Source organism: Chiloscyllium plagiosum, unplaced genomic scaffold, assembly GCF_037043375.1.
Source record: "Chiloscyllium plagiosum isolate Xiang-an unplaced genomic scaffold, Cpla_swu_hap1 HiC_scaffold_10, whole genome shotgun sequence".
Classification (NCBI taxonomy): Eukaryota; Metazoa; Chordata; class Chondrichthyes; order Orectolobiformes; family Hemiscylliidae; genus Chiloscyllium; species Chiloscyllium plagiosum.
Genome location: NW_028270148.1, coordinates 86797762 through 86823095, shown reverse-complemented (window position 1 = coordinate 86823095; position 25334 = coordinate 86797762). Strand labels below are relative to the sequence as shown.

Sequence of the window (25334 nt, the reverse complement as noted above, 5' to 3'; positions counted from 1 at the left end):
ATGTTGGCCAATAACATTGAAATTATTGACATGTCAAACTCTGAGCCTACTCAATGGATCTCCTTAGTAAAGCTAACCTGTGATATTTGAATGAAGTTCAACTGAATTTAAGCTGATCTTTAAAGAGCTGGAATGTATGCCAGGAGCAGCACCAAGCATATCTAAGAGAGATGTCAACTTGGTAAAGCTATCAAAAGGACTACATGCATGCCAAACGGCATAAGCAGCAGCTGATAGACAGAGCTAAACGATCCTGCAACCAACGGATCAGATCTAAGTTTTGCGGTCCTGCCAATCAAGTCACGAATGATGGTGGGCAATTAAACAACTCGCTGGATGAGGAATATCCACAAATATTCCAATCCTCAATTATACAAGAGCCTAACATAAGCCTGACACATTTACAGCAATCGTCAGCCAGAAGTGCGTGATCACAGCACCAACACTTTAAGCACTTTCTAAAGCATAGTTTCTGCAATGCAGGGTTGCACAAGAATGCAATCATTGCTTTATAGAAGAACTGACTATTTAATATCTGTTTTAGAGTTTGGCTTTTGAACTAGTATGTGGATTTTAGTCTGTTTTGTGAAGGGGTTTAATTATTAACTTAAGTATTTCTGAAATATTTGATTTCTCTAAAAAGTGAGAGACTTACTGGGGAATTATGGGTTTTGTTTTCATCAGATGAGTTTATTGAGTGAACAAAATAAACTGTTGTGCAATATACTTCAGTTGGAAGTATTCAGAATGGTATGTTTTTTTTTTGTTGGCTTGGAAATACCCATAGCTTGATGAAAGCTGCTTTTTATTTTGTTGCAATTTGTAGGAGTCCTTGTTTAAGGTGAATGTAAAACCATTTGCCGTAAAGGGAGATAGTATAGAACTGCCAAAAATAGGTATCTCCATGAAAGGTGTTTAGTTTTAAAGTTCCAGCTTGAGTTTGGATAAAACCCTGAAGGGTTATTTGTTGCTGAGTAAGTCTTATGTTCTGTCGTATGAAGACGCAAGGCAGAGGTTATCAAATTCCTTAAGACAGGAGATTGAAGCCATAATTAAGTCAAACTTTACAGATATAGCAGAGAAGAGAATTATTTTTTGGTGAATACTGTAAAGGAATCAATAGGATTATATTTTACTGAGTTTTGAAATCTTTAAACTTGTAAGAATAGTTGATATATTTTGATTTTAATCATTTTGCACAGTAAACTCTCTTGTTTAAACCAAGTCTGCAGCATTGTGAGCTTACACTTCAGTGAAGGAACATCTTGCTAAAGCAAATGTGATACCAGATTTCGGTGTGGGATTTGTATTCTTTAGTAATAACGTTGGTTAGGATCATGAGTACCAAAAAAAAGTCTGTAATGTTCTCAAGACTACATGCTTTATTGACACTGATGTATAATGTGACCATCTTGGGACATCAGTTTCAAAAATAACTTGGAGAGTTGGAGGATGGTGATCCTAATATTGTGGGAAAACTAAAAGAAACTTTAACACTTTGATCAATGCCATTTTAACATGACCATCTTGTTTACAATTGTACTACTGGCTTTAGCACTGATTTGCATGGTTTGCAAATTCATAAGGTGGCCATAGTTGAACTGTTCAAAAGACTGCCCTGTGCCACTAGGCAAAGATGAATAATGAAGCAGGAAAGTGTTTTGAAGTATTAGTTGTATCTGAAAGAATAGGGTATTTTATGTTCAAAGGGAGAAAAAAAAGTCCTTTGTGGTTTTTAAAAAGCTGTTCACTTAATTTGCATGTCAAATTGGTTAGTTGGCATAAGATGTTACTCTCCACCCTAAAGAGAAGCAATTTTCTGAGGATGGTGGCAATTTTCATTGGCAGCCAATGGCAGTTTGTTCTACCTTTGATTTTTTTTATTTTGCCGCATTCAAACATTTGAGCAGATGTATGAACAAACAAATGGGTCAAATACGTTTTTAAAAGGAACTTGAGCAATATTTGACTTTCAAATATCTTCCCTAAGATTTTTAGTTGCTATCATACTTATGTACACATGCAGTGGTGCTTTTTTTTTAAAAAGTCCCTTTCCCTTAATGTTACAACAGTAATGTAGCATCAAATGCAGGTATTACAACAACTTAGAAAAAGTGTCATATTGGAACTGCCTAGTTATAAAGTAATTTGCAGATACAAAGTATGTACCTTAAGTTTCCCGTGTCTGCACATAATGCTCCCATTCAATGGAGAAAAATGTGCTGATAATCAAGCTCCACTCTTCCATGAGCCACCCAATTAAACCGCTAAGATCAGTTTGCCTGTCTGACTGTGTTCTTCAGGAAAAGAATTCACACTAGGCTTTGTTATTAACAGGAAAAGAACTATTTATTGTAAACAAGCTTAATTCGTTAACAAATGACAAAAAAAGTGACTTAAGCTATACCTCTTTAAAACCTGTAGTATTTGTGTACATATTGATGAATAGGATGCAAATATGGGTGGAAAAATATAGTTAGGGAAAATTGATTTTCTGCTGATCAAAACTTCAGACCACAAGGTAGTGGCGAGCTGTTCTCCGTTCTTTTGCTTTTAACAATGATGACATTGTTTGCAGAGCAATTGTCATTCTTTGATTTATTAGCTATTCAGATAGACCTAAGTCGTCTTTAGACTCTTTAGGATTGTGTATTCACTTGCAGAGAGAAGGGGTGGTCGGGAGCGGGCAAGGATGTATTTGTTGAGGAGAAAGTGAGGTCTGCAGGAGCTGGAAATGTGTTGCTGGAAAAGCGCAGCAGGTCAGGCAGCATCCAGGGAACAGGAGAATCGACGTTTCGGGCATAAGCCCTTCAGGAATGGGGAAAGTTTGTCCAGCAGGCTAAGATAAAAGGTAGGGAGGAGGGACTTGGGAGAGGGGCGTCGGAAATGTGATAGGTGGAAAGAGGTCAAGGTGAGGGTGATAGGTCAGACTGGGGTGGGGGCGGAGAGGTCGGGAAGAAGATCTCAGGTTAGGAAGGCGGTGCTGAATTTGATGGATTTGACTGAGACAGGGTGGGGGGAGGGGATATGAGGAAACTGGTGAAATCCGAGTTCATCCCTTGTGGTTGGAGGGTTCCTAGCCGGAAGATGAGGCGTTCTTCCTCCAACCGTCGTTTTGTTGTGGTCTGACGATGGAGGAGTCCAAAGACCTGCATATCCTTGGTGGAGTGGGAGGGGGAATTGAAATGTTGAGCTACAGGGTGGTTGGGTTGGTTGGTCCGGGTGTCCCAGAGGTGTTCTCTGAAACGCTCCGCAAGTAGCCGGCCTGTCTCCCCAATATAGAGGAGGCCACATCGGGTGCAGAGGATGCAATAGATGATATGTGTGGAGGTGCAGGTGAATCTGTGGCGGATATGGAAGTTTCCTTTGGGGCCTTGGAGGGAAGTGAGGGGGGAGGTGTGGGCGCAAGTCTTGCACCTCCTGTGGTTGCAGGGGAAGGTGCTGGGAGTGGAGGTTGGGTCGGTGGGGGGTGTGGATCTGACGAGGGAGTCACGGAGGGAGTGGTCTTTACGGAATGCTGATAGGGGAGGGGAGGGAAATATATCCTTGGTGGTGGGGTCCGTTTGGAGGTAGCGGAAATGACGGCGGATGATGCGCTATACATGGAGATTGGTGGGGTGGTAGGTGAGGACCAGTGGGGTTCTGTCCTGGTGGCGGTTGGAGGGGTGGGGTTCAAGGGCGGAGGAGCGGGAAGTGGAAGAGATGCGGTGGAGGGCATCGTCGACCACGTCGGGGGGAAATTGCGGTCCTTGAAGAAGGAGTCCATCTGGGTTGTGCGTTTTTGGATGTATTTGTTTCCTAGCTTCAGTAGTTTTTAGATGTGCTGCCCTTGCAGGTCTCGAGCAACTACAGCTCAACCAATCTGAGGCGCTATCGTTAGGCAGTTCCTTAACTTAAAGAATCCTGGTGCTATGTCTCAATGTTCTCACTGCTACAAAGGCAGTATAGTCTTGTACAGCAAAACATGTACACCATTTACCTTTTCAAGGTGTGAAAGTCTTCTGGTATTTTAGCTATTTAGCAGCATCTGACTTCCATTCCTGTTTATAACACAAGTCAAATGTGATCTCTTACAACAGGTTGAGGGTGGTTGTCATGCAGAAGAATGAGATTGTTAAATGAGATTTTGCTTCTCTCCACCACTCCCTCCCCCCCCCCCCGCCAAGTATGCATGTTCAGTGATATCTGTAGCACTTCCAACTATGTACAAAACTACTAATAGTCTTTCTTTCAGTTGGCTCCTGTACCAAACATACCTGATATGAAATGTATGCCTTTTAGTTTTGTTCATAATAGGTCCACTCTAATGTGAGACCCTTCACTTTAACCCACTTCCTGTAACTGAAAAGCAGCTGAGCATGAGTGAATTGTTTCTCAGCAATGGAGTACTTACATGTGACTTTCACACTTATTCATCAAAATATGAAATAATGTAGGCTGTACAGAACTCAAAGCACTTTTGGGATAACGTGTTGCCTTCTCAGCCGATTTTACTGTCTTGAGATGAGATGCTGAATTTGAAAATTACTACTTTTCTTTATTCCCCTAAAAGTATATGCTTTTCTCAATTCATTAACTTCATTAAATTTTGTGGCTGATATGGAGCTTTAAGGTATCTCTTAAAGCAACTTTTCTGTGCATTTGTGTAGAAATGCAACTATATAGCATTGAAGTTCGTTCAAGTTAAGTTTTGAAGAATATCAAATTTGTTTAAATGCATCTCTTTCATTTGTAGATTTGGTAAAATGCACTAGCTCCTGATGGCTCAGTGGGTAAATGCACCAGATATTATACTGCTGAGTTATTGTAAACCAGGCAGACATTTAGCATGTGTTGGATTATCTGATTTCAACTGTTCTAACAGTGCTACAGTTTTTAAAAAAGAAAAGGTGTGCATGGCTGTGCGCTAAGGACATGATGACTGGTGAGATGGAAATCCATCTGGTAGAAAGTACAAGTGGACTGAGTTGGATTTACCTGTGGTGTTTTTAGATGCATGTTGTAAAGATTGTGAAAGAGGAGATATGGGGTAGTAGGCAGGTAATCCTCCATCTCTTAATATTCTCTATGAATGTCACTTTCTTGCCATTTTCCTCTGTTAAGCTCTTATCCAATGTAATCACAGTCCAAAGGATCTACTGGTATCCTTACAATTCTGCCAGAGTACATTGTATAACTAATTTTCCCCCTCACCTCCATTCAGGTGCTAGTTAAATCAACACAGCCTCTGTTTGTAAATGATAAGGTCCTCCTCCATTTCTGAGGAACAAAACACTGATCCCTCCGAGGGTGGTTTCCTGCACCCTCCAGGATTCAGAAACGATTTACCTGGATGTTGCTGGGAAGTGTGTTTGAGTTATGAAAATAGACTGGATAGTCTGATTTTATTTTTCACTGGAGCATGGAAGTTGAATAACCTTTTATAGAGGTTTATAAAATCAAAAGGCATAGATAAATGAATAACCAAGGTATTTTTGCTAAATGGCTGCAGGCCATTGACGAGGAGGGCTGTGGGATGTCTTGCATGGATCGCTTGATATGTGAGACTTTATTCAGATATATGCTGCACAAGCCATATAATATGAATGTAGTGGAAGATTGTTTGGAAGGGTGACTAAAATTTTGTCTTGTCACATCACACTCCACATCATCCAAGAAATGCAGTTTGAGAAGGAAGCATCTCTACGCCCTTGACCTGTTGATGATTTGATTTATTGTAGTCACATAGAAATTAGAAGTCCATTCGGCAGTCTAATAACAGCTGAAACTGTTCTTGAACCTGTTGGTGCATATGTTCAAGCTTCTGTATCTGTTGCCTGACTGAAGAGGCTGGGAGAAAGTATTACCAGGGTGGGAGGGGTCTTTGCTCACATTTCTGCAGTAATGAGAGGTGTAGGTGGAGTCCAAGAATGGGAGGTTGACTTCCATGATGGTGTGGGCTATGCACAACTTTCTGTAGTTTCTTACAGTCCTGGGCAGAGTAGTTGCCGTATAAGCCATTATGCACCAGGTGGCTTTCTATGATGCATCTGTAAAAGTTGGTGAGTGTCCTTATGTGAGTGTCGAATTTCCTAAGTCTCCTGAAGAAATGTATGCCTTCTTGACCGTTACACCTACATGGGGAGGCCAGGACAAATTGGTTATTGTCACTCCGAGGAACATGATCCACTCCACTCTCTCCACCTCTGCTCTGTTGATAAGGGTGTGTCCTCCTCCTTTCTTCATGAAGTCAATGATCAGCTCTTATGTTTTGCTGACGTTCAGAGAGAGACTGTTATCATTGCACCACAACATCAAGCATTCTGTCTCCTTTCTATAGTCTGACTCAGCATTGTTTAATATCTGGCCTACAATGATGGTGTCATCAGCAAACTTGTAGATGATCAGCTACACAGTCATGAGTGTACAGCAAGTACAGTAGAGGGCTGAGTATGCATCCTTGTGGGGTGCCAGTTTGAGGATTATCATGGAGGTGGTTTTGTCTATCTTCACTGATTATAATCTGTGCATCAGGAAGCTGAGGATCCAGTTATAGTGGGAGGAGCTAATGCCCAGGTCTGAGTTTCGAAATTAGCCTGGTAGGCTTTATGGTGTTGCAGGTGGAGCTGTAGTCGATCAATAGTAGCCTGACATAGAGGTTCTTGTTATTCAGATGTTCCAGTGATCAGTGTAGGGCTAGGGAAATGGCATCTGTTGTGGACCTGTTTTTGCTAGTGGGCAAATAAAGAGCAGGGAATCGAGGCAAGCTCGGAGGCTAGAATTGCTGTGGGCCATAACTAACCTCTCAAAGCACTTCATGATATGGCAGTCAGAGCCACTGGGTGTTAGTGACATCTTTGGAATGTGTTCTGGAATTCTCCTCTATAGGTGAAACTTTAAAGATCACCTGTGATCACTTCTACAGTGCAGGGATTACTAGGATTAATTTGCAATGATCAGTGAAAAGATCCAGATTGCTTATGGTCAGACTTTGTAATCTATGTACTTCTCAATGAATGAGATGCATATGCAAATGTGATTGCTAGTGTCTTTTAAGTTTCAATATATGCCTGATTTGATGCAATTGCCCCTCCATAGGACCCACATTAGCCAAAACTGGAGCCTGCCCCTGCAAGCCAAACAAAGCTAGGTGTGCTGGCAGCCATTCTGCTGTTTAATGCATAGTTGAGATTTGGTTGAAGATGAAAGGCTTTCCAAATTGTGCTCCAGTCAATGAGTTCCAGGTTGTACCTGTTAGGTAATGCTTCCCTACTGTGCACACCACCATGTTAATTCTGCATTGCAGTCCCTGTCAACCTTGTCAGCTTTCAGTTAATTATTCATTTTCCCAATTTTCCCCGAATCCTGGACCTAACACATACCAATGTCAGATATTGTGACCCACTGTTGTCCATTGAAGCCAGAGTGCTGGTGATCACTGAAGCTGCCTTGTACGTATACTGTTGACAATGATTTGTACCAGGAACTAAACACTAAGTGCATCTAGCCTAAATCCGACTCTGAATTCAAAGTCTTAAATCGCAGCAATATCAGGAGGTCAGCTCTACCTTGGTTCTCTAGATTTGATTATACTTTAATTGTACTTAATTGATTGTAAAGCACTTTTGGGATATCCATTGATCATGTAAAACACCAAATAACTGCAAGTCTTTTTCCTATGTGTGAATAGTGTAATATTTTGGTATTGGTGTAGATGACCAAAAGCTTGGTCAAAAAAGCCTTAAGGAGTGGATTGAAGGAGAAAATAAGAGGAACAGAGCTGAGAACATTTAGGGAGAGATTTCTAGATTTTATAGCTGAGGCAGCTAAAGACATGGCGGTATTGGATTGATTTTAAAATTTTGAGTTTGAGCAGGGCAGATATGAGAAATATAGGGCTAGATGAGATTAGAAAAGACCAAACTCTGCAGAGATTTGACAATGAGGATGAAAATTTTGAAATCAAGACCTTGCTTGGTCAGGCGCTAATGTAAGTTTATTGAACACAGGTTGAATGTAAATAGAATTTGATGTGAGTTACAACATAGGCAGTTTTGGAGAACACAAAGCTTAGGGAGGGTAGACTGTGTTAGCCCGGTCTAGTCTGAAGGTAAGACTTTGAGTGGCAGAGGATTTGAGATCAAAACGGCAACAGGTAATGTTACTGACATGGAAATAGTAATGAAAAGTGTAGAAACCTCGCACAGAATAAAACTGTTTTCAAGCTCATTGTCAGCTGTCAGTGGAGGAGAATGGAATCTGTTACAAAGGAGCTGAATTAATGACACTGACCTCCAGCTTCAGTATTTCTAATATTAAATTGCACAATCTTAGCAATTAAAACACTAAGAAGGAGTTAAGTTAGGTGGTGTTGCTGTTTTGTAGAATCATAGAATCCCAAAAGTGTGGAAGCAGGCTATTCAGTCCATCAAGACCACACTAACCCTCAGCATCATTTGCACCGTGTATCTTTAATGACTGTAGAAGCTATTTTTATAAATGTTAGGATGGAAAATTTGAGTCAACATGAGATTCTGAAGTCCCAGCACCTCTGAGAATTTAGAGGAAAAGTAATAGGAAGACTGAGTACTGATTTAAAGCTATTCTAGATTCTGTTTTGTGCGTCCAAGTAGGGCTATTTATTAATCTTGTAGTTTTGAGAAGATCTATAGCTCAGGTTGAGGTTTTGGATGTATATTTGCTCGCTGAGCTGCATGGTTCATTTCCAGATGTTTTGTTACCCTACTAGATAACATCTTCAGTGGGCCTCAGGCAAAGCAATGCTGAAAATTCCTGCTTTCTATTTGTATGTTTTGGGTTTCTTTGGGTTGCTGATATCACTTCCTGTGGTGAAGTCACTTCCTGTTCCTTTTCTCAGGGAGTAGTAGATGGGGTCTAACTTGATATGTTTGTTGATAGTTCAGGTTAGAATGCCATGCTTCTAGGAATTCTCGTGTGTCTTTGTTTGGTTTGTCCTAGGATGGATGTGTTGTCCCAGTCAAAGTGGTGGATAGCACTGAAGGATGTTGTATTTTACAGAAGGATATAGATAAGCTTCAGAGCTGTGCTGAGGGGTGGCAAATGGAGTTTAATCTGGAAAAGTGGGGTGATTCACTTTGGAAGGAGCAACAGGAAAAAAGAGTACTGGGCTAATGGTAAGATTCTTGGTAGTGTAGATGAGCAGAGAGGCCTGTGTCCATGTGCATAGATCCCTGAAAGTTGCCACCCAGGTTGATAGGGTTGTTAAGAAGGCATAGGGTGTGTTAGCTTCTATTGGTAGAGGGATTGAATTTTGGAGGCACGAGGTCATGGGGCAGCTATACAAAACCCAGGCGTGGTTGCACTTGGGAGTATTGCATACAATTCTGATCACCACCTCATAGAAAGGATGTGGAAACTATGCAAAAGGTTCAGACGAGATTTACTAAGATGTTGCCTGGTATGGAGGGAAGGCCTTATGAGGAAAGGCTGAGAGACTTGAGACTGTGGGCTTCATTAGAGAGAAGGTGGTTGAGAGGTGACTTAATTGAGACATAAGATAATAGGATTCGATAGGGTGGTCAGTGAGAGCCTTTTTCCTCCGATTGGTGATGGCTAGCATGAGGGGACATAGCTTTAAATTGAGGGATGATAGATATAGGACAGATGTCAAAAGTAGCTTCTTTACTCAGTAGTAGTGGTGTGGAATGCCCTGCCTGCAACAGTAGTAGACTCACCAACATTAAGGGCATTTAAATGGTCATTAGATAAACATATGGATGAAAATAGAATAGTGTAGGATAGACTTGCTTCAGATTGTTGCACCTACCTGTAGAACCATCGAGGGCCGAAGGTCCTGTACCGCGCTGTTATGTTCTATGTTCTAGATTTGAAAGCAACAAACTCTAGCTCAGTCAAGAATCTTAAATGTAACCAAAATATATATTAGAGAAGAGCTGCTAAAGTTGATTTGGTGAATAGACTAAAAGCTAGGTAACAATTGAAATGGGAGATATTTAATGAAACAGTTCATAGTTTGACAAAAATACATTCTATTGAAAAACACTTTACAGCTAGATCCTAGCTGTGGTTTCCCTAAGGAAGTTAATGGTAGTCTTAAAATGAAGAGGCCTGAGGGTTGGGAGTATTTTATAAACGAAAGGGTCACAAAAGACGATGGGAAAATAGAAAATGAGCAAATTAGCCAGGAATACGTAAATAGATTGCAAAAATGCTTCCCAATAGCTTTAACAATTGTGCAACAATGAAGTTAGCTGTCTTCCTGGAGACAGATGGGACAAATCATCATGGGGAACGTGGAAATTGAGCAGATGTTGAACAAATTACATACTGAAATAGGAGGCAACCAAAGATCTGAGAAAATGTACTGGAGGAATTTTAAAGGGTTGAAACCAGTGAACTGAATGACATGTCTTCGATTGTAAGAGGTGACTGCTGAAATGGTAGAAGCACTTGTAATGATTTTCCAAACAGCTGGAATAGTCCCAATGATTTGGAATTTAGCAAGTTGATGAAGGCAGAGCGGTGGATGTGATCTCTGTGGACTTCAGTAAAGTGTTTGTCAAGATTTTGCATTGTAGACAGGTTAGCAAGGTTAGATCACATGGAATACAGAGAGAACTAGCCATTTGGATATTGAACTGGCTCTAAAATAAAAATGAGACGGAGGGTGGTGGTGGAGAGTTGCTTTTCAGGCTGGAGGTCTGTGACCAATGGTGTGGCACAAGGATCGGTGCTGAGTCCGCAGCCTTTATTCATTTTATATGAATGATCTGGATATGAACATAGTTAGTAAGTTTGCCGATGATACCAAATTTGGAGGTTTTGGTGATCAGTGAAGAAGGTTACCTCCGGTGGGCCCATTGGAGTTTAATTTAGATAAATGTGAGGTGTTGCGTTTTGGAAAAGCAAATCAGGGCAGGACTTATACGTTTTAATGGTAAGGTCCTTAGGAGCATTACTGAACAATGACCTTGGAGTACAGGTTCATTATCTTTGAAAGTAAAGTCACAGGTAGACAGGATAGTGAAGAAGGTATTTGGTATGCTTTCCTTTATTGGTCAGAGCACCGAGTGTAGGAGTTGGGAGGTTGTGTTGTGGCTGTACAGGATATTGGTTAGGCCACTATTGGAATACTGTGTGCACTTCTGGCCTCCCAGCTATAGAAAAGATGTTGTGAATTTTGAAAGGGCTCAAAAGATTTAAAAGGATGTTGCCAAGGTTGGAGGGCTTGAGCTAAAGGGAGAGGCATATCAGGCTGGGGCTTTTTTCCCTGGAGTGTCAGAGGCTGAGGGGTGACCTCTTACTTAAGCTTAAATTTACGAGGGGGATGGGTAGTGTGAACAGCCAAGGTCTTTTCTCTGGGATGGGGGGGGGGGCGAGTCCAGAACTAGAAGGCATAGTGAGAGGGGAAAGATTTAAAAGGGACCTAAGGTGACATTCACACAGCGGGTGGTACATGTATGGAATGAGCTGCCAGAGGAAGTGGTGGAGACTGGTACAATTACACTATTTAAAAGGCATCGGATGGTTATATGAATAGGAAAGGATTTGAGGGATATGGGCCAAATGCTGGCAAATGGGACTAGATTTATTTAGGATATCTGATCATTACAGGTGAGTTGGACCAAAGGGTCTGTTTCTATGCTGTGCAGCTCTATGACACGAAATGCAACACTGCAATTTAAAAAAAACTGAAAATTGAACTGCAAACCAGTTTGTGTGGAATTATTTAAAGTCCTAAAAATGCATTTGGAAAAAAGCATATGATCAGACAGAATCAACGTGGTGTTATGAAACAGAAATCTTGTTTGACAAATTTGAGTTTTGAAAATCTTTCAATTAAATAAAGGAAAAGCAGTGGATCTTCAAAGGTATTTTAAAAGGGAACGCCAGAAGTAAAAGTAAGACAAGCACTTATGATTTGGGATTAATACATTAGTGGGAGTGGAAGATTTATTCACTGGCAGGAAACAGTAGGAATAAACTGGGTGGTTTCATGTTGCCAGCATGTGCCTAGTAGCCTACCACAAGGATCTGTGTTAGGACATCAGCTATTTGCAATCTATATTAATGACTTGGATGAAAAGACATTTGTATCTGAGTTTGCTGGCAATGCAAACCTAGTTGGGAATTTAAGCTTGAGGATGGCATGTAGGCTGCATAGAGATGTAAACTGGTTAAGTGTGGGGATAACACAGATGGCAGATGGAGTATAATGTAGAAAGAATGAATCTTATTCATTTTTAGTTTAAAAAAAAGTCTTGATTTTTATATTTAGAGAGGACTACACTCTTTGAATGCTAAAACAGGAAGCATTTGGAAATACTAATTGCAAGTTGGCTTTTGCAAAGGGAAATGAAGTACAAGAATAAGTAAGAATTCAAGGAGAGAAAATCATTCAAACAAAAAAACATAAATTGCTGAAGAACACTCAGCAGGTCTTGCAGCATATGTGGAGAGAAATCAATTAAAGTTCTGGGTCCAGTGACTCTTCAGAACAGATCATTCAGAATGTGGGCTGACATAGCCTAGAAAGGAAGGAGAGTGGTCTGTAGTTTTAGTGGTACATAAGTTAGTGGGAATAGGAGCATGAGAGCAGGAGGTGAGTACTGTGGACAAGATATGGTCAAAGAGGGCAGGGGAGATGGGAAACCAAATTAGGGAAGAAATGGAGACTGGAGGAGTGCAGGGAGGATCCTTAAAGAACATTTGTTTAGCTTTGTGGGATAGGGGAAGGAAGGGGAGGGTCAGAGGTAGCTGGTCAGATGATCCTACTCTTGGTGACAAATTTAATCGAGTTATTTGTGCATCTCTCCATCCATACTAAACACAATGTAAAAATGGCTGTATCTGAAATGATACCATGGGAGTAACATGGCTACAAGATGGCAGGTCAAGTATGTGATTCTGAGGATGCTTCAGGAATCTACATGGAGAATGAAGTTAAGTTGGAGGAGAGAACATCGTGCATTCAAATGGAGGTTAAAATCACCTAAGATGAATTAGTGTAAAGGCTATGAGGGGAAATTATTGAAGGTAGTTCATTTCAAAAATTGTCGTGTGACTTGTCCAGACAGGCAAACTTGATTTTAAGTGTGTGAACAGGGTGAGATAATCAGAGGAAGTGAAAGTGGCAGAGGAGTAATTTAGAGATTAAAGATCAGCTCTTAAATGCAGACTGTTTTAGAGGTTTGGTGAGCAAAGCATAAGATAGTTGGGGAGTGCCTCAATGGCTCCCTTTAGTGCTCATGAGCCACAGGGAAATTGTTGGCTTATCTATAAGGAAATCAAGCTTGGGAATAGCAGCAGGAGAGTAGGAAACTTGAAGTACTGAGATATTAGAAGGTCTGAGAGGAGACTGGAGATAAGAGAAGGTAGGAGAAACTGAGGACTGCAGATGCTGGAGACCAGAGTTGAAAAATGTGCTGGATAAACACAGTAGGCCAGGCAGCATCCGAGGAGCAGGAGAATCGACGTTTCGGGCATAAGCCCTTCTTCAGGAATGAGACTGGTGTGCCAAGTGGGCTGAGATAAAAGGTGGGGGGGAGGGAATTTGGGGGAGGGCCGCTGGGAATACGATAGGTGGAAGGAGCTGAGGGTGAGGGTGATAGACTTGAGAGGGGATGGGGGCGGAGAGGTCGGGAAGAAGATTGCAGGTCAGATTCAGGAAGAAGAGGGCGGTGCTGAATCCGGGGGTTGGGACTGAGAAGGTGGGGGGAGGGGAAATGAGGAAGATGGAGAAATCTACATTCATCCCGTGTGGTTGGAGGGTTCCTAGGTGGAAGATGAGGTGCTCTTCCTCCAGGCGTCGTGTGGTCAGGGTCTGGTGATGGAGGAGGCCAAGGACCTGCATGTCCTTGGGGGAGTGGGAGGGGGAGTTAGTATTCAGCTATGGGGCGGTTGGGTTGGTTGGGGCGGTTGTCCCAGAGGTGTTCCCTGAAACGTTCCGCTAGTAGGCAGCCTGTCTCTCCAATGTAGAAGAGACCACATCGGGTGCAGCGGATACAGTAAATGATGTGTGTGGAGGTGCAGGTGAATTTGTGACGGATATGGAAGGATCCATTGGGTCCTTGGATGGAGGTGAGGGGGAGGTGTGGGCGCAAGTTTTGCACTTCTTGCGGTTGCAGGGGAAGGTGCCGGGAGTGGAAGTTGGGTTGGTGGGGGGTGTGGACCTGATGAGGGATTGGTCTCTCCGGAACGCTGATAGGGGTGGGGAGGGAAATATATCCCTGGTGGTGGGGTCTGTTTGGAGGTGGCGGAAATGACGGAGGATGCTATGATGTATCCAGAGGTTGGTGGGGTGGAAGGTGAGGACCAGTGGGGTTCTGTCCTGGTGGCGATTGGAGGGGGCAGGGTTCAAGGGCAGAGGTCTGGGAAGTGGAGGAGATGCAGTGGAGAGCATCGTCGACCACGTCAGAGGGGAAATTGCGGCCTTTGAAGAAGGAGGCCATTTGGGTTGTTTGGTAGTGGAATTGGTCCTCCTGGGAGCAGATGCGTCAGAGGCGAAGGAATTGGGAATATGGGATGGGGTCAGGGTGGGAGGAGGTGTAATCTAGGTAGCTGTGGGAGTCGATGGGTTTGTAGTAAATGTCTGTGTTGAGTCGGTTGCCCGAGAATGAAATGGAGAGGTATGGGTAGAAAGGCAAAATCAAAAGAGAACGTAATGAGATGGAAATTAAAGTGATGCATTTACAATTTGAATGGCAGCCAAAGAGTGCAAATGAATGGATATGGCCAAAGCTCCTCTTAATGGAGATTATGGAACATTTAATTGGAATGCATATATCAAGGGAGAAGTACTAGAGGGCTGCCGTTTCTCTGGAGCAAAACACCAAGAGGAACTGTCATGTTTTAGAGCAATATGCAACAAATAAGTATCAATAGAAAATGCAGAGAGATGTATTTGAAGATTGTTATCACATGTTCACCTTTGTAGGTGAATAACTAGGGCTTTCTGAAAGCTTTAGAATATAACATGTTGCATTAATTTTTGAAAGATGTAGAATTTTAAAAAGCTTTTATTTCATACATGACCTCCTTTTGGAAATGCGCTATAATTTCATTTTCATCAAATACAGCTTTTCTAGTCTCATTCTTAAAAGCAATATGTTCATGAGTTTATTTAGTAGATTGGGTGTGGAAAGATGAGCATGAAATAGTGGTAAAGCTTGAATAAGTTTTGCCTTTGTATTCTCTGCTGTTTTTTAAAAAAAAAATTCCCTCTTGTAATGGAAGTATGCCTTTTTCTCTAACTATAATCATAATTGTGTGCTATTATTATGATGGTTTGTGTTTTGGCATCGAAGATGAAATCTGACTTTCCTAAAGTTTTCAATTATAGTCAATTAGTTAAAAAGCGGCATCTTCTTTTACAAAGCCATCCCTTTAGGGATTTGATAGGGAGAAAGATTAAATGCCATCTGGCTACTCTGATTTCACGTAGAATGGCTGTCAATTGGGCTTGTACCTCATACTTGCACAGCAAATTACTCTTACAAAAGTCCCACTTATTTATGTTTTGTTCCACAGACTTTGAGCTCATTTCTGGGGGCTGTTCCTGGGCTACTGCAGGAATTCTGCTGAGATTATGCAAGATAGACCTGCTATTGCACATACACCCTGAAAAGATTATGATTCTCTCTTTATGGTCTTTTGAAGGGCTCAAAATTATTGAAGTAGAAATTTATAATCCCTTGGATGTAGTGCTGGTGTTAAATAACACAACTAAGCAGTCATTTACTGTCATATTGGATCCTGAATTTGGTTAAGATTTTGGTAGGTTCCAATCTCCTGCCTTTTTCAAGATGTTGCCATTTTGAGAGAATTCCAGTGCCACCTCTCCCTTACAGTATCTTCAAGCAAGTGGTCATCACTCATCTCGGCTTTCACAGTGGATACCCAAGCTGTTTCACAGGTGACTGATGAAAGCTCAACTTTACCTTGATTAATTCAAAATTAACTTGTAACCTGTTAAGTGTTACGAATGAGAATCATGAAAACATTTATCCTCCTTGATTAAGTAATTAAAGGTTCCTACCTCTGTCTCAGCTGGGATCAACTAACAGCAGAGATTAGGACTGGAAGTGTGCCCTAGATAATGTGTATAAATGAGTCATTCGGTAAATCACCTATTTATGAACCGTTTCATGACTGCAACCATAACTTTATTGTTGTAGTCATGACTAAATAAGCATAGCTTATTTAATAATGGATGTGGATTTGTAATAATTCAATCTTTCACTTTCCAACAGATGTTCCTGAATAAGAAATAATCGTAAAAACTGATTAGTTTTTCTACTAAACACGATTCCTTCTCGCTGTTGTATAACATGCTTAGGTGTTTGCTCAGATTTGCTGTTTTTGATTTCCTCAGGACTTTTGTGTCTCCCTGTATGTAGGTCAACTTAAGGTTAGTGAGATGATATACTGTTTCTGTCTCATTGATAAGCATGTGTGTGCTGCATGGTTGCTGCGGTTTAGAAAATTTGCTTTGTCCATAGGGATAAACTTTGCTAAGATCTGGGAAAATGTGTGATTTGCTTGTTAGCTCACTATGCTGTAGTGGAAAATGGTGTAGAATAAAGGTAGTTTTCAATCAATTTCATTTTTTTCACCTGTTCTAGTTTGGTAAAGCTTACCTTGTCTGAACTTGTGCAATCACCAAAATGATGAAACCTCTGGTTTATGAAGGTAATGAATTCTAGACGCTTTTACATTTGAAAGCATAAGATGCGTTTATGTCTCTAATCTCCTCAAATATTGCTGTTAGTTGGGCCAACATCTATATTTGAAAAGTGAAATTCACATAGCGTTAGGCATGCTATTGTGTTTTACTACTAGTATTTTAAAGCCTAGCATTCGAGCTTAGCTGTCACCCTAATAAATTTGAACAGTTTTAAGTCCTTGCCATAAGACTGCAACACAGGACAGAGAATGCTAATGTACCTTTTTTATGTGCTGCTAATTTCCACCCCCACCCTAGTTTCTTTACCAGAAAATTGATTTTCATGCTTGACCCAGCTGGGACTCTTTTTTTGCATGCAGGAAGACATATCAGGATGGGGGGGAAAAATAAAATTTAAGCCTACTTTTGGAGAAAAGTAAAGTTACATTTAATTGTTTTCCTTTTTGAAGTTTGGAATTTAAAGGGATTCATGGTGATTCTTTTTAGCAGACTGAGTGCCTTGACCATTTTTTATGCAATTTTGGTGCAGGGTTGGAGTACCTGCTGTGCATTTATGTACAATGATTATTTCTTAACTGAAAGAAAATTGATGATTTAAAAAATAAGACCATCTGCAACAGTAACGAGTGCCTTCTAAATAACAAAGATTAATTTCCTGGAACTGTATCATATAATTTCCATATGTGAAGCTTAATTTAGACTTTTAATCCACTCTAGAATACTAACTGATATAACTACTGTAGTTTATTGGTTAGGGTATGAGTTACTGCCAGGCCCCTCTCTATGCTATTTAATCATAATATTGGTGAATCGTGTGTTAAGTGTATTGTGAGAGAATACAAGAGAGAAAACTTCTGATTTTTCTTGAACTCCTTTCCCTCCTATCTCCTACTGTGATGATACCACCCATCAGAAATCTGTCCCCATGTTTTATGCAATTATTTTGTTGAATTCATTAGCTGTGTACAGATTCTGCCCCACCAAATGTTACTTAAGGTTGATCCAGTGGGCATAAGAACTTGACACCTCCTGAAGATTTGGAAGAATCTGAGCTTTACATACTTTAACACCATTTGTGATATGTTAATCTAGCAATGTCAGAATCACTCTGTCGTGTGTTTTTCCTGTGATCTGTTATTTGCAACGCATAATGCAAATGAACCTGTCTAACAGTACATTCTGGTTTATAGATTTCCATTGTAGAATTGATCAGATTCTGCTGTACAGTTGTAAACATGTGCTTTGAAAGATGATTGTACGAACCAAGTAACTATTATTTTGAATGACGTTTTTATATAAACAAATCTTCCACTGGTTGGTGCCCATTCCTGTTGGTACCTGATTAGAAGCAGTTGTTCATCGCCAAAAGGGTATGTGCTGTAAATAAATGAATTCCACATGATCAACTTTTATTGTTCACAAAGGAAATAGTTATTGTGGTAAAATAGCCAGCTTTCAAAAAATTTGAATTGGTAAGTTTGTACATATTTCGGTAATGTTTTGTCTGTTAATAGAAATGAAATATGAAGTTTGGACACCTGCCAAGGAAAAGGTTAGTGTAAAAATGGGAATGAAATTGGCCAACAGTGTTCCTTTTATTTCTTGTTTAGCTAGTTGGCTCTAAATACACCTGACTGGTTGATATTAAAATAATATTACTAAAGTAACAACTTAAGCAATTGATGTAACAAGCATGTTGACAATATTAATATTTAATCTTGTTGAGGTTAAACAGAATGGGGATTGGTCTGATCAGAAAGTAACATAATTGAATTGCTAAGTACCCATTAACAGATTACCAAAACAATACAAAAAGATAGCTGCTATTAAGTTTTGTCATATCTTTTTCTTCTACTGTAGCCATTTCTTCATAATTCAATAAACAATGGAAGAAACTTTGTAGCTTTTGTTTGTGTGACGTGTCCATACTGCATAGCGTGTGATTCTAGGATTTTAAATGGGAAATAAAAAAATAAATATAGGGAATTTTGAGAGCTGATTAGCTTAATGCCAGTGGCAAGTGAATAATGGATTCCTTACTCAATGTGACAAAAAACATTAGAAGCTAAATCATAATGCAGAGTTCCAATGAAAAGATCATGCTTGGCCAACTTTGCTGAATTATTTGCAGTAGCAGAATAGGTAGTTAATGCAGTGAATGTAATATTTTTGGAGACTCCAAAAACTCCAAAGCTAGTTGCAAAACAGAACAAAGGGAATGAATTAAAGTTAGTTACTCAAACTAGCAAAAGGTAGAAAGAGGTGCTCCCCAGGGATCAATGCTGTAACCACACTGTGTTCACTATTTACATAATCCATTTTTAACTCTGGAATTTTTAAGGGCACTTTCAAAACTTGTGCTCAACATCGCATTGAGAATTTGGTTAATAGAGAAGAGGGCAGTGATAAAAGATTGGAAAACATACTTCCACAATTTTTTTTAATTTGTTAAAAAACTCTACATTATAAATGAGAGTAAGGTAGTAAATGTTGGCAGTAAGAATGAGGAGGTTTGGAAAACAATTTCGGAGTACAGGGGGCATAGGTAAAAGTGTCACTAAGTAGCTGGATAATAGGACACAACCACAAACTAAATCTTTTGAGATCCATATTCTAGGTGGGTAGAAGGAAGAAGCAGGGAAGATATTTTCAACTTGTTTTAATGTTGAGAATGAACAGTCTCCATACTCTGTGTGGTGGAACAAGGTTCTGTACAAGGATGGTGATGAGAAAAACATTTGTGATGTAACCTCCAGAATTATTCCAGAATTGAATCAGGAGATAAGGTGAAATAGTGGTTTTATCATTGGATTAGTAATTCAGAAATGCAGTTCAGGTAACGGGAAAAAATCTACTTCAAACACTTGATCTGCAACAATTTTGTGACCTCCTCCAAATTTATTCGTAATTACTCCCCTTCCACAGTTACAACTTCAAAATTTCTTTTGCTAAGCATTCACCATTTTGCTCCTATCTTGCTGTTTTAAAAAAAATAAATTCACAGGATTTGGATGCTGCTGAAAAGACTAGCTATCATTGGCCATCCCTAATTGCCCTTGAAAAAATTTTGGTGAGTCTGCCTTGAACCACAGAAGTCTGTGGTGCAAGTTCTCCCATGGTGGGTAGGGAGTTCCAGGATTTTTGGCCCAGCAATGAAAACTCCAAGACATATTGTCAGTGATGTATGACTTTGAAGTTGATGTTTACAAGTATCTGCTCACTTTCTACATGGTGGTTAAGTGTTTGAGATGGTTGTCTGCTAAGTTGCATCAATAAATCACTTTAAACATGGTAACACATCTCAGTGTTTTTCACACAAACATTATCGCACAAAATATGATGCTGAGTCCGTTTTAGGGCAGATGACCAGGTTTAGTCAATGACTTGGAATCCTTTTAAAGGAGAAGGAAAAGGTGGGAAGATTTAGGAAGAGAATTCGAGAGCTTTGGGCTTTGGCAACTGAAGGCAGATCTTCAGTATTGTTGCCAGAATGTTGTCGGTGAATGTTGGAGTGAATTAAATTGGCTAAAGACTGGCATCTGTGATCCTAGGTCCTCCAGAGGAGGCCATGTGGGTCATCTACACAGCACTTTTGGGTGAAGTTGTTTCAGGTACTTCAGTCTTATTTTGTGCTCATGTGTTTGGGTCCTGGTATTATGGAAAGTGGGGATGTTTGTTGAACCACTTTGTCCAATTAATTGTTTAATCATCTGGTATCGTTTTATGCCTGAATGTGGCAGAGCTGAGATTTTGATCTGTTTGTTATGGCAAAATTCAATTCTATCTATCACTGCTGTTTGGCATGCAAGAGAGTCCTGTGTCGTAGCTTCACCAGGTTAAGACTTTTTTTAGATAATCCTGGTGTTGCATCTGGCATGCTCTCCTGTCGTCTTCTTTCATCCACTGGCTGTCTGGTATTGGTAGATTGGGACCATGAAGTTTTTAGTTTGTTTTGGAGTACAATTCTGCTGCTGATAACCTTGTGGATGCCCAGTTTAAAATTGTTAGATCTGTTTGAAATCTATCCTGTTTAGTATGGTGGTAGTGCTACTCAACACCCTTCACTGTGAAGGTGGGACTTTACGTCCATAAGGACTGTGTAGTGGGCACTCACTGTCATGGAAAGATGCATGCAATATCAGGTTGAGGGTGACATCAGGTATATATTTTCCAACATGTACTTTTACCACCTACCACGTACCCAGTTTGGCAGTTACATCCTCTAGTTCTAGACACTACTAACAACCATTACTGAGCAGCTCTTGGTGATGGATATTTAAGTTCCCCTCCCAGAATACATTGTGCCTTTATCACTCCTGACTGCCAGTAACATGAAGGCAACCTTTAATCAAATCCTAGTAATTTTTTTTCCCTCCAAGTAGTATCCAATATGCAGACTTAATGATTCATCAGCTGAGGGGGACACCACATATGGTAGTTGGTATGTTTGGCTGATGCCATGGGACTTCAGCCTCTCTGCTGAGGATTCGACAACAATTCCCTCCTTGTATAACATTCTGCTGCCACCTCTTCTGGGTCTGTTCTGCTGGTGGGACTCCTTTTTTACTGAAATAGTTTCTTGCGCTAAACAGTCTAACCTGGCATTTTAGATTAAGACCTCAACTTCTCCAGGTACTCACTTATACTGTCTCTCATATTCAATAATCCATGTTTGGACTAAGGTAGTAATGAGATCTGAGGCAGAGAGATCCTGGTAGATCCCAAACTGAGCATAATTGAGAAGTTAAGTAGTGCCATTTCATTGCACTTTTGACACTTTCCATTTCTCCTCTATTGAGGATAGATTGTTAGACTGCAATTATTTTGTCCAACCTTTTGTGGACAGGATATCTAATCCAACTTTACACAAACTTATTTAAACTGTACTGCAATTCTCTTTGGGGGCATAAGCTTTTAATATTACATTTTGAGATGTTGTAAGGGCCATAGTCTTTGCCATATCCAGTGTGCTTGGCTGTTTAACAACATTTATGTTAAGTGAATTGATTTGGCTGAAAACTAGTGTTTGTGCAACTAAGAACCTTGAAGAAATATAATGTATCATCGTTTTGGAAGGTGACCCGAAGATAACTGCAAATGAATCAGTCTTGTTATTGAACTCTCTTTGGGGTCAGTCGTTATCGAACAGTGATGTTTATGGATGCTTCTCCTTGTTAATTTATATTAATTGTCCTGTTGTGTGTCCAAGGCTGTGCACTCTGCTGTTCCCACATCTTGGAATACTGCTTATTCCCACTTCCTGCACTTGCTGACAACCAGACTTTAAGGAATTTAATAAGTCGCTTTGCCATTTGATTCCTCTCTCCTTCAAAAAGTTTTTATTTTATAGCTATGCTTCTGGAGTCTTGATGTTGAATCATCTTTGGTTCAATTTAATGTTGGTAATATGCAACAATGAAGAGCTATTCCTATTTTGTTGGTTTTGAGTGTGTGCCATTAAAAACAGCCCTGCACTCTGATCTCCAGTTTGTTTTAAATTAACTTGGGATCTTGCTCATGTTGCAGAAGGTTTTTCATTGCATCAAACATCTGTTTTAGGTATATTTTCAGTAATCCCTTGGTATGGTAAATATTATTGTCAGCAGTTTAAATTGGATGGCAATTTACTTTTGAGCTTGAGGAAAAAAATTGACTATTCATTCTGACTCCTTATTTTTAAAATATGTATTCACATGCCTATACCAGTGGCATAGACACTGCAATCTGTGCTTTACAAACATGGCCATGCAGATACTGCAGCCATGTAACTTGTACAGTCCATCAAAAGCACATTCGATTTTTCTAATTACCACAGGCCATTTGACTTGAATTTGCTTGCCTGCAAAAAAAAATGGCAGTTTAGACCATTATACATCTCTCTAGAAACAGTAACAGAAATTGCTGGGAAAACACAGCAGGTCTGGCAGCATCTGTGGAGAGAAAGCAGAGTTAATGTTTAGAATCCAGTGACCCTTCTTCAGAACCTTTTTTTTTATTAGTTGCCCCAGTTCCTAAAATTCCATTTGAGCTCAATAAACACTGACTGACTAGGATGGAATTGCCAATCTTCTGTCAGTAGGTGGGACTCTCCAATTGATTCCTGGTTGCAGGAATGGAATTGAATTGAATGCAGGCTAGCTACCTCACCCATTTAGCATATTCCATTCTGAGCACAGCAACTATCAACAATATTGTGATATCACGTACAGAGTTAAGCCAATTGACTCTTGTAGTACATAACAGGAGAGAAAAGTATTTTAAAGTCTGCCTTTTCAAAATGAAGGATCACTGGTATTATCTTTAGGTTGAAAATGAGTCTGACGTGACCTGACAGAACCAGTTGTTAGGTTTAAGCCTGGGAACATAATATAGCGAGTTGAGGCATGAATACACACAATGAAACAGGATGTGAAATCCTTGAGGTATCTATCTCTATATCTGCCTGCTCCAAATTTAAATCCAAATTTGTTTGGGTAATCACTGTGTAGTAGATGTACTATTTTTCTATGTTGTAGAAGTAGATGTAAATTGTACTAGCCTCACAGTGACACAAGAGTACAATTCCTGAAAGTCTTTTTGGTTGAGCCAGGTTGGGACATGCGGTGTCATTTTTTTTTTTCTTTCCCCTATTTATGTTTGGGTAGAATGTGTGATCAAGAAATTTGGAAAATAATCACCAAAGACCGAATTTGAAGCTTATCAGAAAATTGAGAAACATAACCAATATACAAAAATTAAGATTTTGAATTAATTATAACTATTCAGGTGCTGTTTTCAATAACTTAGATTGCATAAATTATAAGTACAGCGGCTGTAAGGCTGAACTAATCTACCAATGTTTTATGCCCCATTTGACCCTTCTTCTACTCTTCTTAAACTTTAACTGTTTAATCCTCTATTTCAGTCTTAATTCTTACCAATCCTTCCTTCTATATGTTTGTAAAGCTGTGCTTTGACTAGCCCCTGTGCTAGTTCGACACACTCTGGGCTAAAATGGTTGGTTCTTAATTATCAACTAGTGATGTCCTTATTTTTGCTTTTCCACATAAATGGAGATAATGTCTAGTCTATCAAAATTTTTTAAATTTTTTTTATTAGAAAGACCTCTGTTTTGAACAGAGAAATCCAAGAGTGACTCAATAGAGTATTTTGAATTTTTTCCAGATGGATATGATCTCACATTAGTACTATTGTAAAATCTTGTTGCATCATATTAGAGACCTCTATTTCCATTTGGCAACAAAGTTGTGTACTATATCCAAGTACTAGCAAAAGTTCAATACGTGTTAAGCATAATTTCTCTCAATTCTATCCATCTGGAAATAAATCCTACTTATTTGGTTTGCTTTATTAAACTGCATTGCCACTTTGTGATTCGTGTATATGTGCTCTCTTTTGTTCCTTTACCCAGTTTAGATTAATCTTTCTGAACAATGTGGTCACACTTTTCTTCCAAAATATAACCGTTTACTCAATATTGAAATTAATTTGCTCATGTCGTTTGTTTAATGTATCCTAGTTACAGTGTTGTGGTTTTCAGGTTTGACTATTCTTCCCTACCACTCCCAGATTTGATGTTCTTTGCATTGGTTCCAGCACTGAGCCTTATGGAACTTTGCTTTCTACTTCTGGTGCTTTGAATAATTGCCCGTTTTACTACTACTATGCTTTCAGTTATGTTCCTTGTTCCCTGCTTCTTTGTGCATACTTACTGCTACTTGAATGTTAGTATGGATGAACCAATGATTTTGAGGACCAACTGAATCTAATGAAACATTTTTAAGTTGTTTATGAAGGACTGTGAATTTGCAAACAAGCATCCTTTTAATTTGTATTTGAACTGTTAGCAAATTGAACTGATAGTCTGGATTTTTCTATATTATGTATTGAAAATGCTATCTTTGTTTTCCAGCCTCCATTGGTATGCGATGGATGATCGGAATGACAGAAATAGAAAAGGGCTCCAGCTATGGCAACAATGATATGAACCGAAAAAATTAATTTCCACTGAGACTGCCAGTACCTCCAAACAAAGCAATTTTTTTTTTTGAAAATGAGTTGACAGATACTGGGGTCAAGGGGATAATTGCACCTAAATTGCGGTTTCTTTAGCGTGAAGATCATTGTGTAGAGTGCCACCTTGAATCCGCACTAAAGGGTAGTGTGGATTGGTATCCTTTTGTGATGTATGTGGTGTGTGAAACCATTCGCACAGTAATAAGAAATGGTGAAATTGGATTTTGTCAGAATTCTACACCAATAGTGTCACTTGGAGATCTGACATATTGATGTTTTCAATATTATGACATTTCAATCTAAATGGAAATGAATTTTTTTTTTAAAAAGAGAACCTGGTGTAATGGAAGAATTCAGCTTTTTTTCTAATAACATAAAATTGTGCTTCTAACTAATTCAAATGCATTTTGTATTTTACTGAATCAGAGTCATTTTTAAGGGTTACTTGGATCAAGATTGTCTTTCATTACCTAATTGAAATATTTTTGGTATGTGATCATATCCTTGACAAACAAAGGTGCTTTGTCGGCGAAGTAGGTGGATCTGGTCTTGCAGATTGCTGTTGCATAACAGTTACAGATCAAAAATTATAGATTTGTATCTGGCTTTCCAAGCACACCACTGATCTTGCTGTAATCTTTCCTGTGAAATG

General features: G+C 39.6%; 1 protein-coding gene across 4 annotated transcripts in view; it reads left to right on the top strand.

Moving 5' to 3' along the window:
- Positions 1-25072, top strand: part of agpat4 (1-acylglycerol-3-phosphate O-acyltransferase 4 (lysophosphatidic acid acyltransferase, delta)) — a 190784-nt gene extending 165712 nt beyond the window's left edge. For 3 of the 4 annotated variants that reach the window (XM_087991525.1, XM_043696316.2, XM_087991524.1), the window contains exon 9: positions 24579-25072. In XM_087991525.1, the coding sequence (XP_087847651.1) occupies positions 24579-24667 (89 nt within the window). In that variant the 3' untranslated portion in view covers positions 24668-25072. Of the gene's footprint in view, positions 1-16604; positions 16672-24578 lie in introns of all 4 variants that reach the window. The other variant, XR_015758489.1, reaches the window with a different exon arrangement.
- The last annotated feature ends 262 nt before the right edge of the window (positions 25073-25334 follow it).